Genomic DNA, 12201 nt, shown 5'->3' on the forward strand with positions numbered 1-12201 from the left:
CAGTGTCCATACACACCAACACCCAGCAATGTCCATACACACCAACACCCAGCAACACCCAGCAATGTCCATAGACACCAACACCCAGCAATATCTATACACACCAACATCCTTCAGTGTCCATACACACCAACACCCAGCAATGGCCATACACACCAACACCCAGCAACACCCAGCAATGTCCATACACACCAACACCCAGCAATATCTATACACACCAACATCCTTCAGTGTCCATACACACCAACACCCAGCAATGTCCATACACACCAACATCCTTCAGTGTCCATACACACCAACACCCAGCAATGTCTATTCACACCAACATCCTTCAGTGTCCATACACACCAACACCCAGCAGTGTCCATACACACCAACACCCAGCAACACCCAGCAATGTCCATACACACCAACACCCAGCAATGTCCATACTCACCAACACCCAGCAATGTCCATGCACACCAACACCCAGCAACACCCAGCAATGTCCATACACACCAACACCCAGCAATGTCCATACACACCAACACCCAGCAATGTCCATACACACAAACACTCTTCAGGCTCCATACACACCAACATCCTTCGGTGTCCATACACACCAACACCCAGCAATGTCCATACACACACCCAACACCCAGCAATGTCCATACACACAACACCCAGCAATGTCCATACACACCAACAATGTCCATGCCACCAACACCCAGCAACGTCCATACCACACACCAACGCCCAGCAATGTCCATACACCAACACCCAGCAATGTCCATACGCACAAACACTCTTCAGGCTCCATACACACCAACATCCTTCAGTGTCCATACACACCAACACCCAGCAATGTCCATACACACCCAGCAACACCCAGCAATGTCCATACACACCAACACCCAGCAATGTCCATACACACCAACACCCAGCAATGTCCATACACACCAACACCCAGCAATGTCCATACACACCAACACCCAGCAATGTCCATACACACCAACACCCAGCAATGTCCATACACACAAACACTCTTCAGGCTCCATACACACCAACATCCTTCAGTGTCCATACACACCAACACCCAGCAATGTCCATACACACCAACACCCAGCAATGTCCATACACACCAACACCCAGCAATGTCCATACACACCAACACCCAGCAACACCCAGCAATGGCCATACACACCAACACCCAGCAATGGCCATACACACCAACACCCAGCAACACCCAGCAATGTCCATACACACCAACACCTAGCAATGCCTATACACACCAACACCCAGCAATGTCCATACACACAAACACCCAGCAACACCCAGCAATGTCCATACACACCAACACCCAGCAATGTCCATACACACAAACACCCAGCAATGTCCATACACACCAACACCCAGCAATGTCCATACACACCAACACCCAGCAATGTCCATACACACCCACACCCAGCAATGTCCATCCAAACCATCACCCAGCAATGTCCATCCCAACACCCAGCAATGTCCATACACACCAACACCCAGCAATGTCCATACACACCAACACCCAGCAATGTCCATGCAAACCATCACCCAGCAATGTCCATCCCAACACCCAGCAATGTCCATACACACCAACACCCAGCAATGTCCATACACAGCAACACCCAGCAATGGCCATACACAGCAACACCCAGCAATGTCCATACACACCAACACCCAGCAATGTCCATACACACCAACACCCAGCAATGTCCATCCAAACCAACACCCAGCAATGTCCATCCCAACACCCAGCAATGTCCATACACACCAACACCCAGCAATGTCCATACACAGCAACACCCAGCAATGTCCATCCACACAAACACCCAGCAATGTCCATACACACCAACACCCAGCAATGTCCATACACACCAACACCCAGCAATGTCCATACACACCAACACCCAGCAATGTTAATCCACTCCTACATCCATCCAAGAACAGACTGTCAGACATACTATTACAGTGAATGAATGAGGCGGTTGAGCGAAACACTAGTATTAACAGCGTGTAAGTCATATTACGGCAAATGGAGGAAGAGAGAGAGTCTGGTGTGATGATGATTTAACAAAACCACGAGCACGAATTTTAAATTCAAATGAATGAAATTATATGTCGCTTTTACCAATTTCCAAGCAATGTAACATTGAGGATATTTGCCCCATACATTGTACCCGTATAAGGATTCAAACCCGGACCGTTGACCCAAAGAACGAACGCTTTAACCACTAAGCTACCCCACCGCCTTCTGATATGTGAACTGTACTGAAAACTGTTTGTTGAGTTACATTTGTATAGAAATAAGAGATCATAATATGTTTATAATAATCACATTCATCATAACAGCCTTCGTCGTAACTGTACTCAGCTTACACCTCTGATCATCAGTTGATGGCGGGTTCTCTCCGTGGAGCGTGTGGGTGACCTACAACTACTGTACGGGCACGTGTGAGGCCGAGGTGAAGACGTTAATCCGCACCCGTAGCTGCAACAACCCCACCCCAGCCTTCAACGGGGGGCCCTGTCGGGGTGACACTCTCCAGACGAAGCAGGAAGTGTGCGTGGCAAGTCCTGACTGCACAGGTAAATTGGCACTCATTTGAAGATTATCATGTATGTTTTGCAATTCGCACCAATAGAGTTTGATTTTACGCCGAGTTTAGCAATATTTCAGCAAGATCACTGCGGTGAACACTAAAAATGGGCTTCACAAATTGTACTCATGTGGGAAATCGCACCATAATCTTCGGCGTGACGAGCGAAAGCTTTAAACAGCAGTTTACCAATTTTCAGAAACCCGAGAGCATGGGTACGGTGCTTTCAATCCTAGAAGCATAGAATGGTTTATGTCAACAATCTTTGGTTTCTGGTGCGCCAAGGGCCACAACTCTGCACAGCGAATTACACCGCCTCAGATAACAAGGCTACTTACCGTCACGTAAGCTATACGAGGGATATTCACCATTCCCAGTGTAGATTATGCGTCACATGTGCCTGAAATCAGGTCTGTGATGCTATTATTTGAATGACCTTGTGCTCCGAGAAACGAAGGACATGGCCTGTATTCGACCTTGCAGCTCGTAACCTTCACCACAAACGCAGCTGATGGACGTATCGAACCTACCGTCACACTGTCTCTAAACAGAAGAACAAATGTTCGGTGCTTATATGATACTGAGTTCAAGATTGATCCCGAGGTAGAGAGTAACGTAGTTCGGTATCAGAGTGAGTGAGTTAACTGTTATAGTCACTTTGGCAATGGTTCAGCCATGGCGTGACTTAAAAGAGTGATATTTAAGGAATGTATAATGTTATATGTGGAGCACAGTGGTGTAGTGGTTAACATGCTGGCCTCTCACGCCAAAGGCCAGGGTTCGAATCCCATTTGGAGACATCAAAATTTGTGACCTGGGTCTCATACTGTGTTGTGTCCCTGGGCAAGGCACTTCGTCCACATTGCAGTGAGTCCACCCAGCTGTTTAAAATGGGTACGTGAGATGCGGATGTACGGACCTATACGGTCGCACTTAGCGCTTAGTAGCAGCTTTGAAAGTACAATTCCGTCAGGGTAATAATGTAACGCCAGAGAACAGATTCTAGGCGCAAAAAATAGCATTATTATTATTATTATTATTATTATTATTATTATTATTATTATTATTATTATTATATCTTAAAATCTGTCTGCGAAGTATAGTAAAAGAACAAGAATATCACGGTCAGAGATTTAAAACTAGCAATGTGACTTAACAGTATATATACTCCCCATGTAAACTTTAGACTCACTAGTGTAAATGTAGCCACTTACTCAAGTCAACTGTTCTGAACTAGGTTTTGTAAAATAACCCATACAGTTTAAAGGTACTGTTTATACATGAGCTGATGTGTTGTAAAACAAATTCGAGACGTTGAAAGGTTTATTGTCATGTGTTCAATAAATGATGAAACTCGCTGAAAAATGGCGATTTTATCATAACTTTACACCAATACGCAGCTGTTCACATGCACGATATTTGCACGTGTTTTTCAGCAATTTGATGCATGATCCTCGTGCAATTAATCTGCATAAGGTTTGCAAATGTTTCCCCCAAGTTAGTGGAGAAATCCATCTTCGTTTTAACCTTATTAACATACATAACTTATTGTGATTGATTTAAGCGAGTCTAAACTTGTGATGGGTAGTATACTATTTGGTACATTACAATATATAAACAGGTTATAGATCACCAGCAACTGAAGATAGATCACCATACTAGGGACCATGGGGACTTACAGTACCTTTGCTTCCTGCATGGACCCCAGCTGGATTTACACCATCCCTTCAGCCACTGGTTATTGTAGTGAAACTTAGCCATTATTTAAAACACCAGCTTTCTACGATTAATTTTTGTAGGTCGAAATTGACTTTGAAAACTCGGTATGGGATCTGGGTCCACTGTGACTGACAAGTATCGTTATGATGTCCATACAGATGCGCAGATGTTGTTTAGGTTTCCAGGCACGGTTTAATAAACCTTTTCAATTCTTGAACTGTAGAAATCAACGGGAGTTCTCTTTTACAAATTTGTTATTCATGTATTTCTTTACATTTGTTGGAACAAAACTCCCAAGGCATTTGTAGGAGATGCTGTACAAGCATGTCATTGTTGTATGCATGCATCATTGCCACTGTTAGTCTGTCATACAGACCCTGAAACAATTGCATCCAAGAAAGTCCATGCAAGTCTAGATTAACGTGGCAAGCCTAGATGTCCACAGTTTCTGAAAGTGGAGATTGTGATTAACATTTCTTCTGTAAAATATGTTCATTTCAGAGACAAGATGTTAGTTTATGTCACCATGAAACTACCGTTACATTCCTTTTCAGGGTCGGGCATAAACGGGAACTGGACAGAGTGGACAGAGTGGCGTGGCCCCTCTTGTCCTGCCACATGCGGTCCCATGGCTAGACACACCTTGGCCAGGGATCGGTACTGTACTAACCCACCTCCCAGCGATGGTGGAGCTCCGTGTATTGGTGACAGCACTCAAAACCAAACCCGAGACTGTGGAGTAGCAGCTGTGTGTGGTATGTTAACAGTTATAGATGCTGTAGTAGTAGCAGCCGAAGCAGCGGAGTTGTAGTGGTGGGAGTAGTGGTGGTAGTAGTAGTAGTAGTAGCAGTAGTATCAGTAGTAGTAGTAGTAGTAGTAGTAGAAATAGTAGGAGGAGGAGAAGTAGTAGTAGTGGAAGAAGTAGCATCTGTAGTAGCAGTAGTAGTAGAAGTAGTAGTAGAAGTAGTAGTAGTGGAAGTAGTAGCAGCTGTAGCATCTGTAGTAGTAGTAGTAGTAGTAGTAGTAGTCGAAGTAGTTGTAGTAGTAGTAGTAGAAGTAGTAGCAGAAGTCGTACTAGTAGTTGTAGTAGTAGTAATAGTAGTAGTAGTAGTATCAGCATCAGTAGAAGACAGTAATCGTAGTATATATACTCCTCACAAAAAATTAAGCAACAAATATTTTCAGTGTAATATCTTTATCAATGTTGACAGCGATTTTTGCCACATGTTACCAAAGGTAAATATTCAAAGAATACATAACCTTCAGTGACTGTCCAATTGATTTATCTGATGACATTGACAACATCACCCAAACACAACCACCCTCAGAAACGGCATGCAAAATGTGTGGCATGAATGTGCTCCACTCTTCACACATGCACCCTGATCGGTGTAAACCTACCTGTAATCATTCCTCTGGCACAACAAGCGGGTCCAAACTTCATTTTTATGATGATAATGCCCCTCCATGGATGATAAATCCCGAGAAAGAGGTGTAAACGATGTTGTTTAGATCAACAACATCACACATATGGACTGGCATGCAAGGTCATCTGATCTTAATCCCATTGAACATGCTTGGGACATTATTGGAAGTCGTGTTTACTGTCTCCATGTTCACTCCAGACTCTGGATGACCTTCAACAGACGTTACACAGAAAATGGCAGAACGTTTCACACCAGCAACTTTAAAGGCTCATTTGGTCAATGCAAAGACGTCTAGAAGCCTGCATTTGTGCTCATGGTGGTCATACGCGTTACTGAACACTGCTTCACTGTCCAAAACTGACTTGAACCCTAATGTTAACATTTTGCTCCATCAATGCTGCACATTTTGCACGACTGTTTCACGGGTACATGCTTTTAATTATTTGTAAGAGTATTATTGCTCAATACCATTGCAATTCATTTCAAGTTGTTAATCGTGTGTGCATATGTTTCACCTTTTTATTGCATTATTTCGTGATTTGCAATTTCAATAAATGAAAATGTAATCTAGTAGTAGTAGTACTGGGTGGTTGATTTTCTACGTGACAGATGATGAGACTCTTGTAAAATTGTATATTTCATACAATGCAGTGTACATGACTTATTCACAAACACTTGTAACATACTCTTTAACCTTCCTACTTCCGTTTCAGAACGCCCAGTTGTGTGGGCCGACTGGGGACGCTGGGTGGACCCAGGTTGCCCGGTGACCTGTGGTGTGGGGTGACAAGAACGTCCCAAAGAACCAGAACCTGCAACCAGCAGCCAGGGCAACCCACCTGCCCTGGAAACAACACGCAGGGTCAAGTGTTTGCCTGTGACCTTCCGGTCTGCCAAGGTCAATATGCCAATTTTGCTATTGAATGTTAGCGATGTGAGTGAGTGAGTGAGTGAGTGAAGTTTTTCTCTCATTAAAAATGCGATACCTGTCGTAGCCTAATGTATTTCCATGTGATACATGAATAAAGGAGGAAAACCAAGTTCTATGGATAGTCAACTTCTATATTGCAATAAATGCGACGTTTCGGTGTAGGTACTTACATTGTTAACACTTACTTGATGACGGTGTTAGTATCTCCACCGAAACTATCCATAGAGCTATGTTTTCGTACTATGTGTTTAGTAATTAGTAATTTCTATCAAGAAGTAATGATACCAGGTAAGCGTATGCTGTCACAAACACATGCAAAGGCAAATTAATTGTTCACCTGTAAAGCACGAGGACACAGGTAATAGTTAAACCTGGGAATTGTATCACTGATGTATTAAATTTCACATGTCTTCCTTAACACGTTTTGAAAGCTTTACTAAGGCATTGAGTGTTCACCTTAATCAAACAACGTTTGAGGAAGATTTGTGTGTCGCTCTTTCAAATCTTTCAAATTACAGGTTGAAAGTACTTTTCGTTAAAATTAGAGAAACAGATTTACACGAGTTGCCCTTAGATACCATATGTTATAGCGAGTTATTTCAAAAGGTATAGATTTCAAATGGTTACATATGTTGTATGTCCTCGTAGATGTAAGAATCATCTGCGTAGAGGCAAGTATCTTCCACGTAGATAAAAGTAGTTTCAAGGTAAATGAAAGAACCTTCTACGTAGATGAAAGTGCCTTCAACGTAGATGAAAGAACCCTCTACGTAGATGAAAGTGCCTTCAACGTAGATGAAAGAAACCTCTACGTAGATGAAAGTGCCTTCTACGTAGATGAAAGAACCGACGTAGATAAAGTGCCTTCAACGTAGATGAAAGAACCTTAAAGATACTTGGATGAAAGTGTCCCCTTCATAGATGAAAGTACTTTTCTACGAAGATGACAGTTTTTAAATGCGGTCGTACCATACCATGGCGTACCCAATCGCTAACGTGAAAGTCGATTTGACATGTGTTAGACAATGTATCTCAAATATCCTTTTACTCCAGTAGGTGTGTAAAACACAACAGCTTGTTTAGGAAATGGTACTTCTGATTCCAGTGATCTACCGCAACTGGGGTGAGTGGTCGCTGTGGTCCAACCCTCCATGCTCCGCCACGTGCGGTCCGTCAGCCAGACACACCGTCGAGAGGACGAGAACCTGCATAGGTGGGACGGGCTGCCCAGGCGAAGGGAAACAATCTGAGAACAGATCCTGCGGAAACAGATGTCCGACAACTGGTGGTACGTTAAATCTCGCTGACAATGCTATTCGGGGTAGATTACGGGTGGTTAATGTTTGCACATATGTTTTGAATTTCCCTCAACGGGTCTACTTCCACCACTGGGGCGGAGTGAGTGAGTGAAGTTTTACGCCGCTTTTAGCAATATTCCAGGAATATCACGGCGGGGGACACCAGAAATGGGCTTCACACATTGTACCTATGTGAGGAATCGAACCCGAGTCTTTGGTGTGACGAGCGCACGCTTTAACCACAAGGCTACCCCACCACCCCCACTGGGACGGATTTCGTACATAACATGCCACTTGATCCTTGGGGTACCCCGAATGTTATTTTGTTTGTGTTTAACTTATATATTAGGGAATTTGTAGCAATAATTTGCTTTCAAACAGAAATAATTCTTTCATTGACCGAAACAAGAAAACTGGTATTTAAGAAATTGAGTGAACGTCATTTTACGACGCGTTCAAAAATATTCCTAATGTAACACTTTTTCAGGATACCAGAGAATGGCGTCGTGTATTTTATATGCATACGGGGGTTCGAACCCGTCTGCATGACGAGTGAGCAGTTTGTACCACTGGACTACCCCACAACTCCTATTTAAGAAGGAACAATATTTGATGTTGTTTTGCTTTTTGTTGTGAAAATATCATAAATTCAATCTGGGGCGGTTGAGTAGCCTAGTGGTTAAAGCGTTCCCTCATGCCAAGGACCCGGGTTCGATTCCCCATATAGGTACAATGTCTAAAGGGTATATCTGGTGTCCCCGTCGTGATATTGCTAGAATATTGCTCAAGGCGTAAAATCTTATTCATTCACTACCTTCAGTCCTGTGTTCTCGGACCCGTGAAGAACAAGGTTACAATTTGTCTTCAACAAACCATGCTTGTCGTAAGAGGTGTCTAACGGGATCGGGTAGTCAGGCTCGCTGGCTTGGATGACACATGTCATCGTATCCCATTTGCGTAGATCGACGCTCATGATGTTGATCACTGGATTGTCTGGTCCAGACTCGATTATTTACAAACCGCCGTCATATAGCTGGAATATTGCTGTAGAGTGGCGTTAAACAACAACCAACCAACCTGTGTTCTATGTGTCTCTAATAGCACAATTGCTGCGGTATTTCTCTGCAGTCAAGAAGTGCTATACTTTTGTATGCGATATTGAACATGTACTAGTCGCGTGGATATGTGCGCTATATAAATATCCTATAATAATATTGTACTAAAACTAAGTGTTCCTTCTTCAGCTCCCAAGACAACTGGAACGATTGTACTGGTGATGATCGGAGCTGCAATAAGCCTGTGTCTGATGTAACATCTGCATCAAGATGATGAACAAGAGGATGGGGGGATGAAGATGAGGATGAAGATGAGACTAAAGGGACACACGTGACCCTCCTCTTAAAGAGATTACAGACCGATTTCCCAGTCGCTTGTACACCGCCATCTAGAACTCAACAGTAGATATATTGTGTTTCGACCTTGTTTCCTACATTGCAGGTGTCGTTTCAAAATGGCGGGTATTGTGATTGGCGAACCATGTGATATTCAGGGTGGGGGAACTGGGATGTAGCAGTGCCTGTATATATTAGTATATGGCATAACTGAGTATATATTTATAATTAATACGGCGTATCGTCCCTGCCCCTAAAGATTTCGTAGTAATAATAAAACGGATACTACAACATTAACAGACAAGAGCACGAACCTGTATCTCAACCACAGTTAACCACTGCAACTTTATTTTCACATTCATTTCTGCACAATTTAGGCTCTTCCATTCACTTTGTCAAATATGATATACTCTTATCAAAAAGTTTGAAGTGTGTATTCAGAAAATATGTTATTTTCTACAACTTTTTTATAAGGACACGTTCATGTCCTGATGACGTCAAATTGACTAGTTCACGGGTGATCGGTTTCGATCAGCAGGTGATAATAGTGTTGTGTGCGAAATGATGATGCTCTCTGAGTAATGACGTAATTAGGTAATGGGAGCAAGATTGACTTACATCAGAAGGTTGGTGTTAGCAGACATGTCGTGTATGCTAGGAACACCATCTCAGCATTTATCATGTAATGATGTACACCAGGTTTAAAAGAATGGTACTGTCTGTGTTCATTCTTTGGCAACCTCTTTATCCCAAGAGCTGACACATCCGTAAACCAAAGTCATGTTACTGCTCACGTGTTTCTAGTGATCTCAAAATATTGAAATGTTATCGACCAATCAAACAATGAGATATGGTAAAGGAAAACAGTAAGAGAAGACAACTCGCCGTCAGTTTTAATGCACGTAAAGAAAACAATTCCAGCAAGATTATAAAAATAGGTTTGAAGGCTCTTTTTCACGTGGTAGTCACTTTTTCGATGTATAATTTCTCGAACACTCTACTATCTTAAATATCACACCCACCACTGAGGCTTATTTGTAACTCACATTCTGATTGGTCCGTTAGACTGGCCAGGGTAGCAAATCAAACTGGCTAATTGAAATTACGGGCGGTGAATTTAAGATCGTGAGAACCACGAGGATAGATTCAGGGGAAAGAGTAGGTTCACAGTTATGCGAGCCCATCTCATCTCCGCGGTCGGTTATTTGAAATGAATGAATTTATGCTACGATTTTCAAATCAAATATCAAACTGATAAGAATGAGCCGTTATGTCCAATCTTTATGGGCGTTCGATGTCAGAAATCATTGAATGAAAGACCGCAATGAAAGATTAAAAGGCAACATGATATTAATTTTCACTGCCGGGAAATTTCACCTTTTGGCTGTTGCATTGTACTTGTGCACAAGGGTTTATTTATACATTGTTTACTTGTGTGTATATGGTCAATATATTTATATATTATTTTTTGTGTCACTAGAATGCGTTAATGATTACTAATACTCCATCAAGGTGTGAATGAGTGAGTTTGGTTTAGCGCCGCTTTGAACAGTTACATCACGGCGTGTCTGGTTAAAGTGGGAGAAAATCCCGAAGGGATACAGGTCTGAGACTTTTACCACTTTGATGAAACCGAATGAGACTGACAAGCCAGGAAACGTAACCCAGTATTCTGGGATCCTAACTAGGATTCTAACCCACATGCATCGGTTTCTTGCGTGCAACGGGATGCAACTCTGTACATTGTCAATCGGCGTTACAGCTCATGTAATAGATATGTATGTAGAGTACAGTAGGAGATGGGTCTGGAAGCGTAAACATGCAGTTGTATTTACTATATAATACATCGTTAGTATAATTTACCTTTGTGTATCCAATTGGTGCTTTGTGTTTTGTGTGTGAGAGTGCGCGCGCGTGTGTGCGTTGGATGCGTGAGGGTGTGTAGTAAAGAACCTATACATGATTGTATGAAGTTCAACCAATGTGTGAATAAACTAGTGTGTTTTTAGTAAGTAGCTCATCGTATAAAATGGATTGTGCCATAATACTCTTGGTTAAATATTGATATTTACAGCATTCAGATCTTCCATTAATCGCAGTACAAGCTTCCCATGTATTGCTACATATGTACGCATCAAGTCATCAATATAACCATTGCTACTCCTGCTGATGAGAATGTTTGGCTAATTGGAGTTGTATCTGCCATGTACATACGTACCATTGTGTGTTATACCTTTTTACTTTTTCATAATAAAGAATATGTTTTCATACTGCTTGTTCAAATTTACTGCCCAAGGATTATGATCTATCCTCTTTTTATCAAAAGATTTAAGGACGATGTATTAAGTGCTTGTGGTTGCGTTGTTAGACATCGCACCCAGCAACGTTACATTATTTCATGATAGCGGCCTGTAATCGAATCTGGACCATACAATCCAGTGATCGGCAACGACCAACGCTGTCAAGCAACGATGACACCTAGTGTGTCCCACAGTTCCTCACTCCGTGGTGTAGTGGTTAGAGAGTCCACCCGGAGAGCGGAAGGTCGCCGGTTCGATCCCAGGCCGCGTCATACCAAAAGACATTAAAATTTGTACTTATTGGTCCTTGCCTGGTGCTCGTCATTAATGGGTAAAACAGGGACTGGTCGGCTCGGAGTCAGTATAATGTGTCTGAGTTGGGTATTCATGCTTAACTGCGGCATGGTATCTCAGTGAGCTAGCACTATAAAACCAGCTTAAGTCTGGGCTAGTACAAGCAGCCACACATACACATGCATGTACGTTGTCATATGAGCGAAATATTCTTAAGTGCAACGTT

At 42.6% G+C, this 12201-nt stretch overlaps 1 protein-coding gene across 17 annotated transcripts in view; it reads left to right on the forward strand.

Annotated features, from left to right (window-relative positions):
• The window catches only part of LOC124268726 (SCO-spondin-like), a 52571-nt gene extending 40922 nt beyond the window's left edge, over positions 1-11649 (forward strand). For all 17 annotated transcript variants that reach the window (XM_046703751.1, XM_046703746.1, XM_046703752.1 and 14 more), the window contains 5 exons: positions 2410-2604; positions 4889-5089; positions 6475-6659; positions 7798-7980; positions 9235-11649. In XM_046703751.1, coding sequence (XP_046559707.1) covers positions 2410-2604; positions 4889-5089; positions 6475-6548 — 470 coding nt within the window. In that variant the 3' untranslated portion in view covers positions 6549-6659; positions 7798-7980; positions 9235-11649. The remainder of the gene's footprint in view (positions 1-2409; positions 2605-4888; positions 5090-6474; positions 6660-7797; positions 7981-9234) is intronic.
• Positions 11650-12201: the final 552 nt, after the last annotated feature.

The sequence above is a fragment of the Haliotis rubra genome, unplaced genomic scaffold (genome assembly GCF_003918875.1).
Source record: "Haliotis rubra isolate DU_JTF1 unplaced genomic scaffold, ASM391887v1 Scf14, whole genome shotgun sequence".
NCBI classification, from domain to species: Eukaryota; Metazoa; Mollusca; class Gastropoda; order Lepetellida; family Haliotidae; genus Haliotis; species Haliotis rubra.